General features: G+C 40.7%; 1 protein-coding gene across 14 annotated transcripts in view; it reads right to left on the reverse strand.

Annotated features, from left to right (window-relative positions):
* Positions 1-24,813, reverse strand: part of FAM13A (family with sequence similarity 13 member A) — a 381,052-nt gene that overhangs the window by 163,733 nt on the left and 192,506 nt on the right. For all 14 annotated transcript variants that reach the window (XR_003680461.2, XR_008617746.1, XR_008617749.1 and 11 more), the window contains one exon: positions 15,554-15,714. Coding sequence is in view for 6 of the 14 variants with exons in the window: in XM_028491594.2 (XP_028347395.1) it covers positions 15,554-15,714 (161 nt within the window). In the remaining 8 variants the exon portion in view is untranslated. The remainder of the gene's footprint in view (positions 1-15,553; positions 15,715-24,813) is intronic.

The raw sequence follows: 24,813 nt of genomic DNA on the forward strand, positions 1-24,813 counted from the left end.
AAACTTAAAAGCTTTTGCACAGCAAAGGAAACCATAAACAAGACAAAAAGACAACACTCAGAATTGGAGAAAATATTTTCAAATGAAGCAACTGACAAAGGATTAATCTCCAAAATATACAAGCAGCTCAATATCAAAAAAACAACCCAATCCACAAATGGGCAGAAGACCTAAACAGACACTTTTTCAACGAAGATATACAGATTGCCAACAAACACATGAAAGAATGCTCAAGATCATTAATCATTAGAGAAATGCAAATCAAAACTACAATGAGATATCATCTCACACCCGTCAGAATGGCCATCATCCAAAAATCTACAAACAATAAATGCTGGAGAGGGTGTGGAGAATAGGGAACCCTCTTTCACTGTTGGTGGGACTGTAAATTGATACAGCCACTATGGAGAACAGTATGGAGGTTCCTTAAAAAACTAAAAATAGAACTACCATATGACCCAGCAATCCCACTACTGGGCATATACCCTGAGAAAACCATAATTCAAAAAGAGTCATGTACCAAAATGTTCATTGCAGCTCTATTTACAATAGCCAGGACATGGAAGCAACCTAACTGTCCATCAACAGATGAATGGATAAAGAAGATGTGGACACATATATATGGAATCTAAGAAAAAAAAAAAGGTTGTGAAGAGCCTAGGGGTAGGACGGGAATAAAACACAGACCTACTAGAGAATGGACTTGAGGATATGGGGAGGGGGAAGGGTAAGCTGTGACAAAGTGAGAGAGTGGCATGGACATATATACACTACCTAACATAAAATAGATAGCCAGTGGGAAGCAGCCACATAGCACAGGGAGATCAGCTGGGTGCTTTGTGACCACCTAGAGGGGTGGGATACAGAGGGTGGGAGGGAGGGAGACGCAAGAGGGAAGAGATATGGAAACTTATGTATACGTATAACTGATTCACTTTGTTATAAAGCAGAAACTAACACACAATTGTAAAGCAATTATACTCCAATAAAGATGTTAAAAAAGTGACAGTGACAAATAAATAAATAAATAAAAAATAAAACCTTCTGCATTTTTTATCATTGTTAACCATGTATAAGTTTGCCTCACTTAATGGACTAGGAGACCCCTAAGGATTAGAGACTGTGCCTTAGTTCTCTTTGACTTCTCAGGGCCCAGTGCAAAATGTGCAGTACAAAGAATGTGCCCAGTAAGAATTTGTTGACTTTGAATTACTAAAATAAATTCAGTTAAGACCACAGCAGTCCAGATATACTCTGGTGATTTACATGTTACTAGAAATGATCTGCAGGGACTTCCCTGGTGGTGCAGCGTATAAGACTCCGCGCTCCCAACGCAGTGGGCCCGTGTTCGATCCCTAGTCAGGGAACTATATCCCAGATGCATGCTGCAACTAAGAGTTCGCAGGCCACAACTAAGGAGCCCATCTGCTGCAACTAAGGAGTTGGCGAGCCACAACTAAGGAGCCCACCTGCCGCTTCTAAGACCTGGTGCAACCAAATAAGTAAATATTTTTTAAAAAACTGGTATCAGAAATACTTCCAAGTTAATAATAAAAAATAACTCCTTAAATTTGTGTGAAAAAAAAAGATCTGCAAACATGATAATAAATTTCTTTACCATTACTTACCTTCCCTTACCAACTGCTCATACTATAAATGGAGTTTAGAAAAAAATTTTAAATTGAAATTTGCATCCCAGTGAAATGCCAAAATTTGAAGAGAGCAATTGTATTGAGTGGCAGACTTTGGTGAATAGGTAAATTGTTTTTTAATAATCAAAATAATTGGAGAGGGCTTCCCTGGTGGCGCAGTGGTTGCGTGTCCGCCTGCCGACGCAGGGGACACGGGTTTGTGCCCCGGTCCGGGAAGATCCCGCATGCCGCGGAGCGTCTGGGACCGTGAGCCATGGCCGCTGGGCCTGCGCGTCCGGAGCCTGCGCTCTGCAACGGGAGAGGCCACGGCAGTGAGAGGCCCGGCGTGTCCGCCTGCCGACGCAGGGGACACGGGTTTGTGCCCCGGTCCGGGAAGATCCCGCATGCCGCGGAGCGTCTGGGCCCGTGAGCCATGGCCGCTGGGCCTGCGCGTCCGGAGCCTGTGCTCCGCAACGGGAGAGGCCGCAGCAGAGGGAGGCCCGCGTACCGCAAAAAAAAAAAAAAAAAAAAAAAAAATTGGAGAAATATCAGACATTTTCATTTTAAATTATAGGAATAAAGGGAGATTGAAATTAAACACTAGAAAATATGTTTAATACACTAGAAAATATGTTTAATAGTTATTCAACATATATGAAATAGTTTATTTAAGATGACCCTGGAATATTTATCATGGGAGCTAGTGGTGGTTAAGAATAGATTAGAAAACTATCTATAGAAATGGAATTAGATATTTTTTCTAACCCAGCCTGGGACCCTGGGGACTTCTTCAAACCTACTTTTCTATTAATCTTTGTTATGAAGGCTAGGGAGTGTAAATACCTCAGAAAATAGTAGCTCTGTAGGTGAACTGTGTGGTGAGACCTAGCACTATGCTTTTCACAAGGTGGTTTTTTTTTTTTTTTTTTTTTTTTTTTTGGGTGGTATGCGGGCCTTCCTCTGTTGTGGCCTCTCCCGTTGCGGAGCACAGGCTCCGGACGCGCAGGCCCAGCCGCTCCGCGGCACGTGGGATCCTCCCATACCGGGGCGCGAACCCGGTTCCCCTGCATCGGCAGGCGGACGCGCAACCACCAGAATTAACACATAAAATTCTACCGTTTTAGAATCAGACCTCAACGTCAGAGAGGTTTAAGTCAGCTAAGAGGACGAGAGTAGAATTTAAATTCAAGTTGAGCATGTGTAACATTACAAGAATAACGACTATGGCAGGAGCAGCTAAGTATACACCTACTAGGTACTGTCACGGATGCAAAAAAAAGCACATAAGATGCAGTCCTTCTAGTTCAGGAAGTCACAATCAGGTTGAAGAGAGAAGTATAAAGACATGAAAGGGTGAAGTAAATCAAGGTAGAAGACAGGCAAGAAATAATTGTAAAATAATCAGAAGACATATATTAATCTCAGCCTGCCAACTAACTATGTGATCTTAGATAATTCACCTAACTCAATAAATATCTGTGAAAAGAATAACCTTTGCAGAATCATAGTTTCTTCATCCAAGATTACTTTTCAGATCTGAAAATGCTTTCACAGGGTCACCTGACAAAACTGTGATGTAGACAAAAATGTTACACGTAGGGTTATTTAATTTTTTCTAGCATTAATGAGATATAATTGACAAATACAAATCGCATATATTTAAGGTATAAAATGTGATGATTTGATATGTGTATACATTGTAAAATGATTACCACAATCAGGCAAATTAACACATCCGTCACCTCAGAGCTACAACTTTTTTTTTTTTTTTTTTGCAGTACGCGGGCCTCTCTCACTGTTGTGGCCTCTCCCGTTGAGGAGCACAGGCTCCATTCAGGCTCAGCGGCCACGGTTCACGGGCCCAGCCGCTCCGCGGCATGTGGGATCCTCCCGGACTGGGGCACGAACCCGTGTCCCCTGCATCGGCAGGCGGACTCCCAACCACTGCGCCACCAGGGAAGCCCAGAGCTACAATTTTGTTTTTCTGATGAGACCAGTTAAGGCTGACTGTCTTAGCAAATTTCAATTATACAACACAGTACTGTTAATTATAGTCATCATGCAAAACATTAGATCCCCAGAACTTACTCATAACTGAATATTTTTACCCTTTGACCAACATCTCTCCTTTTCCCCAACACCTCAAGTCCCTGGCAACCACTGTTCTACTCTGCTTTTATGAACTCAACCTTTTTAGATTCCACATGTAAGTGAGATCATACAGTATTTGTCTTGCTCTGTCTTATTTCACTTATTTCACTTAGCATAACGTCTGTCAGGTTCATCCAAGTTGTCTCAAGTGGCAGAATTTCCCTCGTCTGTGTGTGTGTATACATATACCATATATATATACACACACACACACAAGAAATATACAAGCAATGTATATACACACACACACAATGGCATATTATTTATACCATGTTGACTATCTATTCATCCACTGACACTTAGGTGGTTCCATATATTGGCTATTATAAATAATGCTACAATGAACATGGGAGTGCAGATATCTCTTTGAGATACCAATTTCATTTCCTTCAGATACATACCCAGAAGTGGGATTGCTAGATTACATGTTAATTCTATTTTTAATTTTTTTGAGGAAGCACCACACTGTTTTCCATGCGGCTATACCAACTTACATACCTACGAACAACACACAAGGGTTCCCTTTCCTCCACATCCTCATCAATGCTTGCTATCTCTTTTCTTTTTTTTTTTTTTGCGTTACGCGGGCCTCTCACTGTTGTGGCCTCTCCCGTTGCGGAGCACAGGCTCCGGACGCGCAGGCTCAGCGGCCATGGCTCACGGGCCTAGCCGCTCCGCGGCATGTGGGATCTTCCCAGACCAGGGCACAAACCCATGTCCCCTGCATCGGCAGGCGGACTCTCAACCACTGTGCCACCAGGGAAGCCCTATCTCTTGTCTTCTTGATGACAGTCATCCTAATAGGTGTGAGGCAATAGCTCATTGTGGTTCTATTTTACATTTCCTTGATGATTAGTGATGCTGAGCACTTTTTCATATAGCTGCTGACCATTCCTATGTCTTCTTTGAAAAAATGTCTATTCAAGTCCTTTGCCCAGTTTAATTGGGTTAACTGGATTTTTTTTTTTTTTTTTTGCTAGTGAGTTCTATGAGTTCCTTATATATTTTGGATATTAACCCTTTCTCAGGTATATAGATTGAAATATTGATATTTTCTGCCATTCCATAGTTTGCCTTTTCATTTTGTTGGTGGTTTCCTTGACTGTGCAGAAGCTTTTTAGGTTGATGTAGTCCCACCTGTTGATTTTTGTTTTTGTTGCCTGTGCTTTTAGAGTTGTATCAAAAAAATCACTGCCAAAACCAACGTCAAGGAGCTTTTCCCCAATGTTTTCTTCTAGCAGTTCTACAGTTTCAGGTTTTACATTTAGGTGTTTAATCCATTTTGAGCTAATTTTCAAGTGGAGTGTAAGATATGGGTCCAGTTTCATTCTTTTGCATGTAGATATCCAGTTTTCCTAACACCATTTATTGAAGAGCCTATCCTTTCTCCACTGTGTATTCTTAGCACCCTTGTCAAAGATTAGTTGACTGTATATGCTTAGGTTTATTTCTAGGTTGTCTATTCTGCTCCATTGGTATGTCTCTGTTTTCATACCAGTAGCATACCGTTTTGATTACTATTCCTTTGTAACATAGTTTGAAATCAGGAATGATGCCTCCAGCTTTGTTTTCTTTCTCAAGATTGCTTTTGCTATTTGGGGTCTTTTGTGGTTCCATATAAAATTCAGGATTTTTTTTTTTAATCTGTGAAAAATGCCATTGGAATTTCAATAGCAATTACACTGAATCTGTGGATCTCTTTGGGTAGTATTTTTTTATTATTATTAATTAATTAATTAATTTGGGGGGCTGCACTGGGTTTTCATTGCCATGCGTGGGCTTTCTCTAGTTGCAGTGAGCGGAGGCTACTCTTCATTGCGGTGCCTGGGCTTCTCATTGCAGTGGCTTCTCTTGTTGCGAAGCATAGGCTCTAGGCACGCGGGCTTCAGCAGTTGTGGTTTGTGGGCTCTAGAGCACAGGCTCAGTAGTTGTGGTGCACAGGCTTAATTGCTCCATGGCATGAGGAATCTTCCCAGACCAGGGCTTGAGCCTGTGTCCCCTGCATTGGCAGGAGGATTCTTAACCACTGAGCCACCAGGGAAGTCCGGGTAGTACGTTTTCATGTGGTTACTTAGCTTCCTTTTCTTTCAATTTGAATAACGCTCTTAGGCCTTTCTTGTAAGGCAGGTCTTATGGCGGTGAATTCCCTGAGCTTTTGTTTGTCTGGTAATGTATTCATCTCCCCTTCATTTCTGAAGGACAGCTTTGTCAGATATAGTATTCCTGGTTGGCAGTTTTTTCTTTCACACTTTGAATATATCATCCCATTTCCTCCTGGCCTACAAGGGTCATGCCAAAAAATCCACTTATAGCCTCATGAGGGTTCCCTTGTATGTGATGAATTGTTTTTTCTCTTGCTGCTTTCAGGAGTCTCTCTTGGTCTTTGACTTTTGACAATCTGTATAACATGACTCAGAGTAATCTTGCTTGGGGTCCTTTGAGATTCACCTGGATGTTCATATCCCTTTTAAGATTCAGGAAGTTTTCAGCCATTACTTTTTAAATAATTTTTCTTCTCCTTTCTCTCTCTCTCTCCTGCTTGAACTTCTAAGTTGTGTACATTCATTTGCTTAATGGTGTCCTCTAGGTCTTGCATGATTTTGTCACTCTTTTTATTTTTTTGTTCCTCTAGCTAATGCTAAATGACCTATCTTCAAGTTGGCAGATTCTTTCTTCTTCATGATCAACTCTCCACTGTTGAAGGTCTCTATTGAATTTTCAGTTCTGTCATTGTATTCTTCAGCTCCAGAATTTCTGTTTGTGTTTATGGTTTCTATTTCTCTATTATACATCTTGATCTGTTATGTACTGTTTTCCTGACTTTATTTAGCTATCTATGTTCTCTTGCATCTTGATGAGCTTTTTTTAAAAAATTAATTTATTTATTTTTGGCTGCACTGGGTCTTCGTTGCTGCGTGTGGGCCCTCTCTAGTTGAGGTGAGCAGGGCCACTCTTCATTGCAGTGCACGGGCTTCTCATTGTGGTGGCTTCTCCTGTTCCTGAGCATGGGCTCTAAGCGCACGGGCTTCAGTAGTTGTGGCATGCAGGCTCAGTAGTTGTGTCTCACGGGCTCTAGAGCGCAGGTTCAGTAGTTGTGGTGCATGGGCTTAGTTGCTTTGCGGCATGTGGGATCTTCCCAGACCAGGGCTCGAACCCATGTCCCCTGCATTAGCAGGTGGATTCTTAACCACTGCACCACCAGGGAAGTCCCTTGATGAGCTTTTAAAACATGATTAAAAAAAGATACTTTTCAGGAAATGTGTCTATCTCCATTTATTTGGTTTGGTTATTGGAGCTTTACTAATTTCCTTTTGTGGTGCCATGTTTGCCTGATTCTTTGTGATATGTGTAGCCTTGTACTGGTATCTGTGCATTTGAAGGCACAAACACTTCTTCTGGTCTTTACAGACTGGTTTTGGCAGGAAAAGACGTTCTTCTTTCAGGTCCCTGAGCTGATGGAATTGCCTCTGGGATCCCAGTGAAGCAGGATTAAAGCCATGTCATAGGGCTGCTGCTGGGTCTGTGGTTGGTGGACTTAGGCAGGTGTGGATCCTACCTGCTCCCTGGGATGATGCAACTGCCTCCAGGACCTTGGTTAGTAGAGCCGGCACTGGCACAAGGGTCTGCCTTAGGGTCCTCAGACAGTGGCCTGTTACCAGATGTGTGGCTCCTGCCAGGCCTATGGGAGGGTTCCTGCCAGGTCCTGGGTGGGAAGGACTGCCCCCACCACTGCTGAGAAAGGCTGGAACTGAGTCACGGGACTGCTTTGGGGTCCACAAGCAAGTCTGAGGTCTGCATCCCTGCCTCTGGCTATATGGATGGATGTGCCTCTTGCCAGGTTCGAAGGTGGGTAGGCCTGCCCCTGGCGCATGGCTGAGTGGGGCTGGCGCTAGCTAGGTCCTAGTGCTGCTTCAGAATCCACAGTCAGACCAAGTTAAACAGGCCTGCCTCTGGGGGCTTGGAGAAGCATGTCTGCTGCCAGGTCCCTGGGGAGTAGGCAGGACTAGTCTTGGAGCACAGCTGGCAGGAGCTGGGGCGAGTCACAGTGCTACTTCAGAATCCTCAGTCAGGCCGAGGATGGCAGGTCTGCCTTTGGGGAAACGGACGAGTGTCTCTCTTGCTGGATCCCTGGGTGGGAGGGATTATCTCCAGATTAAGGCTGAGAGTGGCTGGAGCCAGGTCACAGGCTGCTTCAGGTCTACAGTTGGGACTGAGGTCACGCACCTGTTACCCAAGGCATGGGTGGGCGTGTTTCCCCCCTGGTCCCTTGTGTGGCACTGGTGGTGGAACCAAGGCCAAAGGGGGCTACAGCTGAGTCCACAGGGGAATGGGCCTTTTCCCAGGCCTGTAGCCACAATCATGGAACCATGGTTTGTGAGCCTGCCACCTGGGTGAGGGTAGGTTTTCTCAAAATGACCTTCCTTAGTCTTGGGCTATGCTGGAGTTTTGCAACCTCTTACTGGGATCCCAAAGCTCCTACAAAGGCACTTTTGTCTATGGATGGCTGCCAAGTTATTGTGGCTGTGGGGGGAATATGGGCGGGGGACCTCCTATTCTGTCATCTTGCTGTACAATTTTTTTAAGCAAATATCAAGACAAAGTCTGACACATGATTTAATCTTGAAGAGGATACATCTGAAACCAAGATAGTCATGGAAAGTATGGTTTATATGGTGGCTGTAAGTATGAGAAAAAGGCAGCCATAGAGGAGGGAGAAGGGGCTGGAAAGACAGGTAGAGAACAGAGAAAGGATTTTCTTGTAGGCTGGGCACATGTAAGCCACTAAATAGTTCTGAGAAGGAGTATGATCTGCATTTGCATTTGCAGAGGTGGTAGGTAGTAGGGTAGTAATGAGGCAAATATAGACAGTGAGGCTGTCAAAGAGCATTCTGGGATTGGCTGGCAGTGGACGGGGAAGGGGGCAAGGGAAGGGTCTGTGGTATCTTAGGGATAAGGTTGACACGTCTGCTAGTGAAGAGTGACATACAGTGCAGGATTCTGAATGGGAGGTATAGATCCAGAAGTCACTGTATAGAGTCAGGAGTTGAAAACAGAGGCAGAGGACCAACTTGTATGAAGAAAATAAATCCAGTACGTTAGAGGAGTGCAGAAGATGTAGTAATTATCTAACCACAAGGTGATGGAGGCCTAAATTACGGTTGAGATCACGGGGGAGAAAATGGGGACGAGGATGTTGGAGATACTGAAAAGGAAATACTGACGAGATTTGGTGACTTAGTATATAAAATGTTTGAGTCTAGTGGTTGAGAGAATGCAACACATAGCAAAGTTGGAGGGAAAGATGAGAACGTGAGTTCTGTTTGGGCACAGTAAGTTTATGGCAAAGGCTGAAGGAGAGATGGCTGCAGGCCCTGGAAGCTTAGAACTGAGTTCAGGTGCAAGATACTGATTTGAATATTATCATTCTGTGACTAGATTAGCTGTGGAAGAGACAACAGACAGAGGAGGGAGTGAGTAGGCAGTCCAGGAAGGAGACTTGGAGACCACTGAACGCCAAGGTGGGAAGGAAAGGGAAGGAAGGACACGGTAGGAGGAAATGAGGCAGGAAACTGGAAAATTTCAGGAACACGTGAAGCGTCACAATACATTCAGTATCATGAGACTTGTTTTCTAAAAAGTGGAAAAGTATGCAAACTATACTCCTGTGTAAATACACTGAAAGAAGTCTGGAAGAATATATAATTAAACCCATAATAACAGTTATCTCCTGGAGGAGAGGGGAGGGAATTTGAATTGTAGAGCGAGAGAGTCAAGGGGAACTTTAGTCTTACCAGTGGTATTTGAAATTTTTCTAAGAAGAATGTATTCCTCATGTAATTCAAAGTATTGAAAGATGGAATAAATAGACAAAACTTTCAGAATACAACAATGCTTTCAGGCAGAATATGCTATCCTAGGGAACGATTTGTTTTTAATACACATTGAAAAGAGATTTATTGTAGTTTCCCTCATTTAACTATCAAATTAAGAACACCTCTGTAACATAAGCAAATATATTTTAATTCTATATTCTTCATATTATTTTAGATAAATGATTGGCATAGTGGTAGCTATTTATTTATTCCTATTACAGAAAATGAAAGCATTTTAATCATTCTTATTTGCTTTATCTCTTTATGGAAGAGCCAAGTACAAAACTTATTTTCATTGTCAACGTGTCTATAGGACACTCACCTACAGGAAAGGAGACCATGAACTTCTGTTGACAGAAGTATACTGGGTAACTTTTCTGCTTTATGAACAATGGACCTATGATTTTCTTTCTGGAACTCCCAAGATGTTGGAGCTTTTCCTTTCTGTTTCTGTGTTTCCCTGAAATACGGATCACTTCAATAACTTTTGATCATAGCACAGTAAACCACAACCTGGAATCATTCCAGGGATGAAAAACCAAAGAGCTTTTTCCCTCTCTACCTTTCTCTCCTTATGAATTGCATTTCAAGAGGACCTGACCTTTATGGCTGCCACCATGCTGTCCTAGTCAATGAAAAGTACAAAGGAACAAATTCTCTTAAAATGTAGCAAACACAATTCTCTGCAGAGAGCATTTACTTATAACAATAGTGGTATCTCAGCAATTTACACTCAAGTGACTTTCTTGGTAAAGCGTATCCACTTCTCCTTACTCCAACGTTTTTTGTATTTGTATTTTTTTAAACAGTGTTATTGAGGTGTATTTTACATATCTAAAATCCACATTTTCAAGTACACAGTTCAGTGATTTTTAGTAACTTTACCAAGTGGTGTAACTCTCACGATAAATCAGTTTAGAATATTTTCATTCCCCTAAATAAGGTCCCTCCAGGCATGTACAGTTAATCTCCTGTACACATATAGTCCCTTCCTGGCTCTCCACCCCCTGATAATCACAACTCTACTTTCTGTTTCTATAAATTTGTCTTTTCTGGACATTTCATATAAATGGAATCATACAACATACAGTTTTTCTTGAGTCTTCACTCTGACTTTATAGAACAAAACTAGAAATTTTCCTCTGGCCTTTAAGAAAATCACACATTTAAGGAAATGCATAACCTTTCAAATAAAACATTACAATCAATATTGTTCAACATCTAAAAGACTAAAAATATTAATCCTCTTCTTTAAGTTTCTAAAATTAAATTCTGAAAGTAATAATATAGTATAGTGCCAGTAACATGAAAAAATAATCATTTATCTATTTCACATGTTGAAATAGATAATAATATAGCTATCCTTGAAGCTTCAAATCATTTCAACATCTTAAACTTTACATACAGATCTTTTCCTTTTACTTTTTTAGGATGGATGTGTAACTTTCCCTTCCAGGAAAATTTTTAAGTGGCCTGTTTACTAACCAAGTTAACATCTATAGGTTAGTTCTTGTGTAAATGACAAAACAAATATTTTCCTCAATAGTTTTAAAAGAAGCAAGATAAGATTATCATGTGTAGGGAGAGGGACTGGAATGTTCCAGCCTTGCCTAAGGGATGCATCTGTCCAACAGTATCCTCATTTCTGTGTGTGCCTCTAACCCACCAAACTTGTGCGCTGTAGTTACACGGCAGAAAAGGACAGGCCTTTACTCTTTTGAAGTCAGCATGTCAGATTCGGAGTTATGCCTTTCAGTCTACCGTGAGTTTTGGTAATGCCAACAGCCGGATTACAAAAAAGAATTCTTGACAATATTTTAGAAATTGCTGATGTCAGATTTAGATGATATAAATGGATTAGCTAAATGCCTTTAGTGAATGAAGTAAACCTGTCACTAAGCACTTCTGTCCTTGCCTGCGAATCCAGTATAAAACAGCGCCACTGAGCTCTAACAAAATCAACAGATAGTTATTCCTAAGCTTTTCTCATGAAGCCATTTTAATTATGAGAGAAAGATTCTATGAAGACTAGAAAAATGATTGTTTATATGATTACATCCTCAATGCCAATTTTAGACAATTACAGAAATACAGAACAAAGTTATTCATATAAATAAATAATGTTCCAAGATAGAAGTCAGCCAGTGAGCAATACATGACATTGAGTTCCTCTTTGAACGCTCATTTTAAAATATGTTACTCCTTTATGCTTCTATTTCTACAGCCACTATCTGAAAAGCAGAAAAACAATGAACACTTGCTGATAAAAATTCACATTTCTATTACATCTCAAGAAACAATGGGACTATGTTTAAGATTTGAAGCTAAGAAGAAAAAAGATCAAAGTCAGCCAACCTGGGAAAAAATACTGAACAAGGTCTAAACTCTCATAACTCCAAGTTATCAAGAACACACTGTTAGCCAAAATCACTTCTCAAAGCCCTAGAAATCAAACCTGTTGTTGAAAAATCATCGGACAGACACTTCATCATTCTGGACATTTCATTACCAAAGGTTCTTTCTTGGTTTTATCTTTGTTGTTAACTGATATGGTAGCTCCGCTGAAGATCAAACTGTTATGTATAAATGTGTTGCAATGATTTTATTAATAAGTGCAAAGAGAATTGCTCTATTTTTGGTTGTGTAAAGTAAATCAAACTTACCAGATCATAGGTCAAACAAGAATAGATTTTGCTGAATTGCTTTTTTTTTCTTTTAATAGGAGCAACTAAAAAATAAATCAATACTATGAAAAGCTCAGATGAACGCTTCTTGACAATTCCTTGGAAAAGTGTTGGTAAGCCAAAGTAAATACTGTATTTAGAGAACAAGGGCACAGCAAGATACGTAATACAACACTGCCCACCTCTGTGGTTAAGGATGAGGCGAGCAAGAAACTGGTAAAGAGAAAAATGGAAACTTCCCTAAGAAAAGATTTAGAGAAAGTTGAGGGTGTGTACCAAACACAGGCACACTTCTTTTTTTCTAGCTCCAATTTATGAACTAACCAATAACTTGTTTTAGAAAGCAACCGCAAATGAAAACATCTTCGTAAGTTCATTTTTGAAATAAAAATTGGCACAAGACCTATTCTGCTACTTCAAAGACATAGAAAGGATTTAAAAGTTATTTTTAGTTAAATTCATTTTAATGATCTCCATTTGTCTTTTGATCATTTGTCACACAATCTATTAAGAGGTATATAAAAATAAAAAAGTAAAAATCTCTGCATAGACACTCCAGATTTATGGATAGAGACAAGAGACTGAATGAGCTTCTGCACGCTGGTGGGTAGCAAGGTTTGACAGGGAGGTGTTGTCCTATCTAAATCTTTACGGTTGCCCAGCGGGAGGAAGTTAGTTCTTTAAGACCGTACTTCTAAAAAAAAAAAGGAAGGTACAGAAGAAATTAAAAAATACTAACATGCATTTGTTTTGTTTTGTTTGCGGTACACGGGCCTCTCACTGCTGTGGCCTCTCCCGTTGCGGAGCACAGGCTCCGGACGCGCAGGCTCAGCGGCCATGGCTCACGGGCCCAGCCGCTCCGCGGCACGTGGGATCCTCCCGGACCGGGGCGCGAACCCGCGTCCCCCGCATGGGCAGGCGGACTCTCAACCACTGCGCCACCAGGGAAGCCCATGCATTTGTTTTAACTGGAGATATGCTAACCAGAGAGACAAACGGAAGCCAGAGCAATGTTAGCTGTGCCTTCTCTCCATAATCTCACTTCTTGATTTGTGTCTCCGAAACACACAGGAATTTACAAAATGCAAGTCTGTTTCTATCGTCTTCCTGCTTATATTCCTGTAATCACCCTCTGCCACTTCTAAGAGAAAATCCAAGCTCCTTGATATGGGGCACAGTTGCCCACGCTCTGACCTATTCATCTTCATCTCTTGCCCCGCCTTTAGCCCCTCTGCCAGTCTCAGTTCCAAAATCCAGATGTCCCGTCTCCCCGCCGCAATCACAGCTCTCCTCCAAGCTGTCCTCACTGCCCTACGTGTCCTTGCACATGCGCTTTTTTCTTCCAGAAGCACCCTTCTCTTGGTTTCCCTGCCCAGTACCTCCACGGATCCCACTAGCCTCAGTTCAAACATCACCCTCTTTCTGAAACTTCTGAACTCCGGGTCCCCACCTGGTCTGGGCCCTTCCTCTGCCCTCACACGGCAACCTGCTGACGGTTTTCAGAGCGCCTTAAGAGAGGCACTCGAATCGTAGGTGTGACTTTGTCACCAGCCCATTTCACCGTGCCCGGTACGTAACAGGCACTTAGTGAATGTCTATTTAATGATAATTATGGAATTTTTCCTCACTTACCCTCTGTCTCCCCAAGTGCCAGGCATAGGTCTCTCATTCTCTGAATCCTCAGCACCCAGCAAGTAAACGCCACACAACTAGATCTCGGTGAAAATTTCTGACTCTCGAAGGAACCAACACTGTACCAGCCTCCAAGCTCTCCTCTTCCAATCAAGTCTGCATGCTGATGGAAGATTCCTTTTCCAACATACCAGCTTACCATGGCTCCCATCACCTAACCCTACCCAGCCGGAACTTTCCCTGGTTTCCTGTTACCTGTAGCAGGAAGCTAAGCTTCCGAACCTCAGTTCTTTTGCATAGAAATGCTCTCGGCCTTGATCTTCGCAGGCTCTCTTCTCTCCCGCCTTCTTGTTTCAATTCAGGCTTCCCCTGCCTAAGCAAACTAAAATGGTCTTTGGGTCAGTCTATTACGTTAACCTACTTGTTTCTTAACTCCTCCATTTATTAATGAGCTGAAATGGTCTTCACAGGCTTTTTTTTTTTTTTTTTTTTTCCTGTGTCTCTTGCTATTGCCTCCCTCACTAGAACATAAGGTCCATGAACTCCAGGGTCTGGCTGGCTTTGTTCACTGCCACATCCTCTGTCCTAAAGCACTTCCTGGAAGCAGAGGTCAAGTGCTGAACATCTGTTCAGTGAGGCGCAAGACCGAACAAGAAATAACTGCAGGCTGGCATTCGAGGTCCTCAATGGCTTGGCCTCACCCCACCTTCCCAGCCTTTTTCCCCACTGATTCCTCACATGACTTCTGTTTGGATGTCCCAAATACACTGTACCTACTCTTGCCTCCTAACTGGGCCCGTCTACAAGAGTCTTGACTTCTTGTTCTTCACATTTAAATTATCTTCATTTTAAAAATCCAGCTCGAACTCCATCTTTTCTATAATGCAATCCAAAGTGGCAAGCTCTTTAACTGTGTTTTTTATATAATGTCTTAAAAATCTTTCCATTCTTTAGAGCTCTCTGTCTTATACTTGTAAGGACGTTTTTTAAATTATAGAAATAGGTTGTCAGTTACAATAAAAGATGAAAAACCTTTAAAAGGAAAAATTCTATATGTGAGGAGTAAAGAAGATTCAGACCCCATTTTACCTATTTTAAGAAAACCGTATGCCTTTTTCCTCAAGTGTACCAAAGAAGTTTGCTTTCAGGTTTCACGTGCAACCTAAACGTTAAAGCGCAACGTTCACAATTTGTGAGCGAGAGTTGGTTCTAGTAACAACTGTGATGTCCACTTTAATTGCAAATAATACTGACCACTGAACATACTACGAAAAGGCATCTAAAAAATAACTCTTCCAACTTTTAATGTGAGCCTAGCACAGTCCGACTGACTAAATAATTTGTTTGAATCCATAAAATAAAATATAACAAACCAGGAATGCGTGTGTGATAAGAATGCTTCTGTGATAAGAATTACTAGTCGGAAAATTTTCAAAAGTTACAGTAAGTTTTAAATAGTTTTGCTGATCTGTATCCCGACGACCCTGGTGGTGGATACGTGCGAACATACCTGTATGCGCGGGCCTGTATATCAGCACAGATGATGCAATACATGATGTGTAAACAAAGGAAACGTGCTAACCTGGATAGCAGTTTGGCAGCAGTAGCATCCTCTGCTGAATTGTCATCCCAGCAGGAATTTCTCTGACTTAGCTGCAGGTTGACCTGAGGAACGCCATCAGACGGCTCTGGTTGCGGTACCCCGTGGGCCTGAAGAGATCCCTCGCTCCTAGATTTTGGGATCTAAAAAATAAAATAAAATAAAAAAGCGAAGAATTTAAAAAAGTCTTTCCAATTAAGTTACTGACGATAATTTATTCAAATTTATTAATAATCTAATGTATTAATCACACTCCAGAAAAATATCAACCGAGGTATAAAACTGAAAATGCATATAAAAATTCTTAGATAGCAAAGGGCACAGTGAAGGGGAGATACCAATGTTCCTGAGGGGAACTTTCAAACCATTATGGCCCAGACCCCTCTCCTGGATTCTCATACAAATCTTCCCCAGGCCTAACCTCTCCTTAGAACAATTATTCTATGTAATGAGAGACCATGAGAGTATATCAGACTGCAACCTAGAAGGAGAGAAGGAATAGTCAGAAAGAGGCAGGAAAAAAAAAAAAAAAGGCTGAGAACCACTGAAATAGAGAATGCCAATGTGAGAAAGGTGTCCGGAAATATTTACTACCAACAAGCAAAATACACACCAGTTGGCAAGTTTCTATTGTAATCCTCTGTTGTAGGGCAACGTACGGTGTAATAAATTTTGAATTAAGGAAATAAATAGGAAAAACACAACTTTTTTTTACTTTTCTCCTATCTCTGGAATCATGGGCAACCCAAGCACCAAATGAATACTGGGTGTATTGACTTTTCATATCTGAGGTCTCTCTGGCCCCAGAAATACCTTCAGGCTCTCTTATTTTAGGTCAGAAAAAATGAGAATACAACCAATATTCTTTTCCTAAAAATGTGTAAAAATCATGTCAGAATTTCAGGAAAGTTTCAAACCCTTGGATCAAAAGTATTCATTACACTGGAAGCTTTTTCTCATCTCTAGGACTTTTCTCTTGCTTGTCCTTTCATCTACAATGTCATGTTTTGAGCACTGGCCAGTCACCAACCAAACCAAATCCTAAACTCCTTTGAGGTTGAGATAAGAATCCACTGCCCACAGAGCTTCACTAGCTACCCTCAGGTCTAAATAACCTTTCCCAGCTCTGAATTCCTGTAAGTCACCACCACGCAATCTACACTTGATTGCATTGCCATCTGATACCATAATCTTCGTTATCTCAAGTTTCTAGGTCACGTGGCCTCAACCAGATCGCTCCTCCTACCTCGCCCTTCTCTTCTTCCTCTTTATATTATTTGTAACATTTTTACCAAGAAGTCTAGCAAAGTTCTGAACCCATTAATAAATACTTATTGTCAGACAAGCACTCTTCAACTGCAAGATATTCCCAAGACACTGACTGACCAAGAGGCTAGGATAATGGACAATTAAAAAGAGTAACACAGACAATTATGGACATAAATATTTAATAAATTCATACCACTATGAGGATTACATGAAAATAATTTAGCAAAGAGTTACATTTAACACAAAATAAACACAAAATAAACACTAAATAAAAGCTAGCTTTTATTAATATTGTTGTTGTGTAAAATTTGCCCAAATCTGATGACTGCCAATTAATTGTTCAGTTGCAATTCTCTGTAGAGCATTCGTAAGCTCATGAAAATCAAAGGAAAAATTTTTAAAAATTATGAAATAACTATAGCTCATAGCTATATTTGCCAAGAATACGTCTAAAAGAAATACTCAGATAAACAGCAACACAACATGAAAAGTACAAGCATATGCTATTACATATTTCATAAAGGGGCTCCTTTTGCATGTGATTTTTCATAAAAATAGACATGAAAAATCAATAAAAAACCACTGAAAAAGCAGTACGATTTCCAATTAGTTAGCTAAAAAAAAATCTCACATCCACACTTATGTTTGTTTTAATACTGAGAGAAAACTAAGAACAGTTGTTTGGCAATATTTCATGGTGTTAAAATAATGACACGACATTTTAGGTTCGGTGATAATTTGGGTTCTAAATTTGATTCAACAATGTATGTCAAAAAATATTCTAAGGTAAAAAAAGGTAATATGCAGCTTATTCCATCTTTCCAGTTTATATTAAAATAGACTCCATAACGCCGTAATAGAATTCATACCAGCAACTACATCAGCTACATTTATCCAAGTGTGTTTCCCAATGATGTAATTTCTACAGAAGTAACAGACATGATTGTCATTAACCATTAACTTTAAAATATAAACTCATTATTTATACCAAAGGAGTGCAAAGAATTGAGCTTGTGCACAGAACATGAAAATACTGCATGAAGTTTATGAGAACAAAATTGTTAGAAAAGAAGTGGCTCAATAAGTCTAAGATGACTAGCACTGTGGAATATATACACATTTTTTAAAGGAATGCACAATTTTTTTTTTTTTTTTTTTTTTGGTGGTATGCGGGCCTCCCTCTGTTGCGGCCTCTCCCGTTGCGGAGGACAGGCTCCGGACGCGCAGGCTCAGCGGCCATGGCTCACGGGCCCAGCCGCTCCGCGGCACGTGGGATCCTCCCAGAGCGGGGCGCGAACCCGGTTCCCCTGCATCGGCAGGCGGACGCGCAACCACTGCGCCACCAGGGAAGCCCGGAATGCACAATTTTTAAAGGTGATTAATGATATCTTCTTGAAGGTGTACCTTGAAGACTATACATTTTCACTATAGAGATGATGACTACAGGAAAAATTAATAGAGTGACAAAATTTTAAAACCTGCCGTTTTACTGATGTAATTAATTTTAGTACAAATGTATTAACTTTGAGAAAAAGGAAGAGATCACTTTCTTTACTTCAGCTGGAATTGAGCTTTTTAGGAACAGAGTTTAAGCCTTGGCATTATAATGTTGGTAGAGGAGTGGTTTTATTTCTGTACTTCCAGGTGTCTATTTCGGATTGCATATAGTTCAGTGGTGGACTTTGAGATTGTGTTCACGGCCCCTTGCATCACAGAACTCTCTGAGGAATATGACACCAGTTGGCCAAAGCCAAGGGTACAAAGAGACATGTTATTACACTGTGGCCTTAGAGCAGGGGTTCTCACCCAGAGCCAGTTCTGTCCAGAGACATTTTCGGTCGCCATGAACAGGGGTGAGGGTATGTGATATTAGAATCTAGTGGGTAGAGGCCAGAGATGTGACTAAACATTCTATAATGCATAGGACAGCCGGCCATGAAAGAGAGTTATCTGGTCCAACTGTCAGCACAGCTGACGCTGAGAAACCTTGCTTTAAAGGGAATGGCGAGAAGAAATCTGTACGGAGGCAGCTCCTCTCTATATACACACTTTTCTTCTGGTTGCATCCTCCCTTTTTGTCATTGGCATGTAAACATATAACAGGCCAACATCAGCTCTGAGTTTAGCAGGAATGGGCCAAGAAGGCCTAGCAGGCCTGCCTTGTCTACACAAGAGTTGCTAGTGACTCAATGAGATTCAGCCAAGCTCTGTGGGGTAAGAATTTACTGTAATAAAAATAAAAACCTTACTGTAAGAAATGGAGTGAATGTCCTTAGAGAGATCCATCTGCGGCCTCATAATGTGTGGCTATGGTAGGAAAACGGCCAAGGGTTTGGGATACTGACTGGGGTAGGCAGCTTTCTCTTTCTACTGGAGATATGCAGGAGTTCACACCACACTTTGCTCCTTTATTTTAGTGATCTTCATGATAACTTTTGGACTTGAAGGTGAAAACTATAAAAGCCCCCCAACCATCTGTGAAAAAACATTTTGCTAAGAATTCTGCCATTGGCTGTTTGAGATAAGAATCTATGCACATCCTGTGTGATTTATGTGTACAACTCAAATACTAGCAATCCTAGGAATCTTAAAGCACATTCCGTGCATGTATTTGCAGGTATGGAAGAGTCTAAGAAGTAATTTGAGATACTTCAGTATTTGAGATGCCAGAGGAATAGAAACAAAAGAATAATCTTTGAAAATGTAAAATTAGGAAATATTCCCTTAGATGCTGTTGCTGTTACTGTTATGAACAAACATTTAGTGAGTGGGCATCTACTCTGTGCTAGCACGGTTCCAAGAGATTTACATAAATTAACCCATTTAATTCTTACAACAACCTGAAGAGGCAGGGACTACTATTATTAGCATTTCACAGCTGAGGAAACTGAGGCATAGTTCGAGTTGTCTGTCCAGTGAGGAAGTGGCAGAGACACAGTTACACCCCAGGGAGCCAGGCCACAGGACCTGTGGTTACCACTACTCTCTATAGTTGGTCATATGTTAAACGTTAGAATTGCAAGAAGAAAAGGCAGTTTTGGATAAAAGTCACATTATATCCCATAATGCAACCCATTTTCTTCTTTTTAGGGGGGGCATTAGTAATTAAAACTTTCTTTAAATTTATCTCTCTGGCATCCACTGAACCATTCTAGCAATATAATTTCAGGGGGAAGAAACTGAGCATGAGGAAACTATATGGGAAATGTGTTCATTGTATTTTTATTTATAATAGGCCCAAAATGTAACTATTCTAAATAGCTAAATTACTATAAGGTAATTATGGCACATGTATATGATGAAAGAATATTCAGCCAATAAAATATTAAAAAGTTTTTAACAGGACTGTGAAAAAATTTTATGATATATAATATAGAATGAGCTCAGTTAGCAAATATAAATGTACAGACATAGTTATACACACACACACATATATATATATGTGTATCTATCTCCAATAATGCTTGGAACAGCACCATACTTGAAACATATGTGAAACAAACTCATGGTTACCAAAGGGGAAAGGTAGGGAGAAATTAGGACTTCGGGTTTAACATACATACACTACTATATATAAAATAGATAACCAAAAAAGACCTACTGTATGAAACAGGGAACTCAATATTTTTTAATTACCTATAAGGGAAAAGAATCTGAAAAAGAATATATATACATTATATATATGTTTATATCTGAATCACTTTGCTGTACCCCTGAAACTAACACAACATTGTAAATCAACTGTAGTTCAATTTAAAAAATTAAAAATAAATCAAAACCAAAACATACATGAATAACTTTCAAAGGCCAAAAATCAAATTCTGCTACAGTCAACACTATAAAGGTTTTAACAAGGTCTCATCTTTAAAAACTGAACAAAGAATCCAGCACTTGAAAAACATGCTTATGGTACCAGACTCTGATTTACCCTGATACAATGATCTGACTAAAAATAAAAGACATAAGAAAATAAGACATAAAGAAAATAACGTGTGCCTTAATATTTATCCATATAAATCTGTCACTGCGAGGGCACAACAGGGCCCTCTGTCCCATGGGCAAGCGTTGGGTAGGAGCTGTCTGCCCTGCAGGACTGAAACAGAGGAATGGCAGGTGAGTCAGAAGCAGGAGGGACTCAGTTTACTGGACGGGGCCCAATCTCTCTGAAATTCGTAGCTCCCTTTCCTTTGTGTAGGTGAATGTTTCCTGATTATTATAAGTTTCTTCCTGGAAAAGTGACGTGCATGTGAATCAACTGCAGGAAAATTTATAACAGTAATTTAGCATACTGTTATGAAATAGTATTGTTAATACATGATTTTTTAAAGTTTAAGCAAAACAAAATTTAATGTTTTGGTCTTAGGAGTCACCCTAACCACTGGCCGGGTGCTGTGCTTGCATTTTGAAAGGACAAAAACTGTAAGTCTGTTCTTTTCGTCATCAGGTACTTTGGGAGAAGATTAGAACAGGGCACAAAATTATATTCAAGGCTCGATGATGAAGGAAAATTGTGATAGCAGGATGAAAGCAGAAAAGTTAATTTTTAACATTTCGACTTTCTAAATAAAGTTCACTAGACCTCCTCAATATCCTTGACCTTTTCTGTCTTCCATTTGTCATTTGTATGGAAGAGGACAAAGCCTCTTGCTTTTTCTTCATGCCCATTAAACTCAGTATCTTCATAAAAAGAAATGGTGAGATAACTAAGTACCAGAAAACAGATGTTTAGCTCTGATTTTTTTTTTAAAGACAGGCATTTCTAGCTTAAAAAATTAGAAAAAAAAAAACCTCTCCAAATTAGAAAAAATTGAAATAAGAAAAATTTTAAAAAGGCCTTTGTTTTTGCTCAAAAATCTTTAAATTTTGCTTTTCAAAAGTGAGGCTTGTTTACTAAATGGCAGCAATCAGTTCTCCTCATAAATAACTTGGTCAGTCTATTATGTGCCAGCTACAGCGCTCGCTAATTAATGTCCCAGTGGTTTTTTTTTTTTTGAGCAAGTTATTAACATGCTTTAGGAAATTAGTTATAACTAACTAAAATCTCATCTTGATCTAAATTTTAGAGTGGATCTGTACTTAGCATAAAATCATTTTAACTAAGTTTGTTAGAAAAATTATTCACAGGTGAAAAGACAAAAATTTCACAATTAAAAAAAAAGTTTATCTTGAAATAGAATAGATCAGATTAATTATGACTTCACAGTATGGCTCAAGCAAGTAACAAACCTCTTAGCATTCGACTTTCCTCAACTCTTTCCTTCTCACATCTTCACTCCTCTGCAAAAGCTAAATGCCGTCACAGCAGAAATTTCTGTCTGTTTTGTTAACTGCTGTAGCCCTGCCTCCTAGAGCTGCACCTAGCAAAATAGTAAGGGACCATTAAATGTTCCTATAATGAATAAATGAACAAATGAATAACCGAACCAACTAAATGAGAGTATCTACCTTCCTTTCAGAAATATTGATGCCATGAAACACATTAATTCCATTGTGTAAGCATTATTCTTATTCTAAGAGTTTCGTCTATATTCAGTTTCAAAATCTATAAGTCAGTTTTAAAAAATAGCTATGGTACAGAAATGGGAAGAATCTGAATTTACAGAGCTTAGGGATTATTAACGCAAGATCAGGGGGCTGGAACCTGTCAATACATTTACTTGGACTAAGTGGCCCCATGGTCGAGCCATCTGTCCTGGGACCTGGGCTCAAGTAAGTCTCACCTTTTAGAAGCTGCTCATAGATAAATCTGTGCACGGCAGTAAGGTGAGGCCTCTTATTAACATCAACACTGTTCCACCTGCTGTTTTACGAAGTCGCTTGTTCAAGCTCCTGATTTCAGGTCTTTCATCAGAAAACAATTCAGGCCAAAAGTAACTGCGTAAACTGAGCCGTTTAGAAATTAAATAGAAGATTTCTACAGATTTTCATTCTATTAATAATATAAAAATTTGCTTTGGAAATTTTGATCATTTATCTCTGGTGATCAAAACCAATGATCAATCAATGGGAATGTTTGCCATCCAATCCCAAAGGCAATCCTTTGGCCTCAAAAGTTCTTGCTAACTTAGAGGACAGGATTACACAGGGTGATGGGGCCTTAAAGTAAGACGTTCTCTGGAAGCTTGTTCCAAAGGGACGCTACTGACGCCAGCTGAATGCGTAAGCAGCGCTTCTTACCCAGGCTGCACGCTGGAACATCCTTTGGAGATTTTAAAAAAGTGGTGCACTTGCTAAAACTCATCTCATCACCTCACTTCCCATTCCCAGGGAATATACCTGAGTTGCATCCTGGGCAGGTGAATTTTTTAAAAAGCCTTAGGATAACGTGTGCCGCTGATTCAGAGTTTAAAAATTTGTCAGGTAAATCATCTCTCTTTGAGGTTTTTAAAAATTAGTGTTAAGGTGAAAAAATCAACTTAACATTCAATAACTGAATTGCTTGAGCACAGCTGGTCATGGTTATGCAAGAAAAATTAGGTGGAAAATTCAGAAATTAAATGACTATTTTAGAACCGCTCAGTTTTAGAGTTGACGAGAGGTCTACTCCAATCCCCTTCATCTCAGAAATGAAATCCAGGGGCCCAGAGAGCTGACATGACTTGTCCAGGGAGTGGGAAACTTGGCCATTAAAATCCCCTTCCCCTGACCAAAGTGAAGGTGAGAAGTAAAGTAATAAACTGTAAAATCCAGGCCAACTAACAATTAATGGTTGTGCAGGGTAGTAACACACCTCCTGTGGCCTGGACGGAAAGCAGATGGCAGCACCTAGGCTGAGAGGCCTGCACGGCAGCCGTGGGCAGCTGTAAGTTGAAGCCTCCTAGGTCCGTGGTGACCTCGTAGAGCCTCATTACCAGTCCTGGCCTGACTTACAGGTTTTGTTCATTTGAAGGAAATATATTTCTATCTTGTTTAAGCCAATGTTGTTTGAGGCTTACTTATATGCAAGAACACCTAATCCAAACTGATGTAAGATTTTGCTCAAATGCTTGTCTTATCAGTGAAGCCCAGCAAAATTCTCTCTTATGCCCCACTCCCCATGTGCTTGACTCTGCTTTATTTCCACTGCCCCCAATACCATCAAACGTACCCTATATCTACTTATGTGTATTTATTTGTCGTCTTTTCCCCCTAACCAGATGTAAGTTCCACGAGGGCAGGAACTTTGGTTCGCCTTGCAAACGCTATGGGATGGAGGGAGGGTGAAGGAAGGGCATGCCTCACTCTTAAAGGGAAATCCAACTGCTTACTTTTGTTGGTCAAAATTTAGTCACATGGTGACACACAGCTGCCAGGGAAGTTAGGGAAAGTGGTCTTATAGCCGTGCATCCACGTACGCAGCCAAGGAAGAGTAGGAGACTAGATCTCGGGAGGCCACTAGCTGTCTTGACCACAGACCTAAACAGATAAAGGGGTGTCTCAGAAGAACGTCTGGGGAGGAGCCTTCCAGCTGGAGAGCAGTGCAGAGGTCCTGAGGAGGAAGCATGATTTCCAGGTCTGAGGAACAGCAAGGAGGCCGCTGTGGCTGGCTGGAGACAAATGAGTGAGAACAGCGGCAGGAGGTGAGGTCACTGAAGTAGCAGAGGGCCCAGATCACGGAGACCTACAGGTATTTTAAGGACGTTGGCTTTTACCCTGGGTGGGGGTGGGGGTGGTACTTTTAGAAGGTGTTAAACAGAGAAGAAACATGCCTGACTTTCATTTTGAAAGGATCCTTACTGCTACAGCGAGAAGACTGTTGAAGGGTCAGAGTGATTAAAGGAGACCAACTAGGAAGTAACTGAGATCCTTGTGGGCTTGGATCAGGGAAACGTTGAGATGAGACCAGATTCTGTATGTGTGTGTGTGTGTATATATATATATACATATTTTTTTTTTTTTTGCGGTACGCGGGCCTCTCACTGTTGTGGCCTCTCCCCTTGTGGAGCACAGGCTCCGGACGCGCAGGCTCAGCGGCCACGGCTCACGGGCCCAGC

Source organism: Physeter macrocephalus, chromosome 7 (assembly GCF_002837175.3).
Source record: "Physeter macrocephalus isolate SW-GA chromosome 7, ASM283717v5, whole genome shotgun sequence".
Classification (NCBI taxonomy): domain Eukaryota; kingdom Metazoa; phylum Chordata; class Mammalia; order Artiodactyla; family Physeteridae; genus Physeter; species Physeter macrocephalus.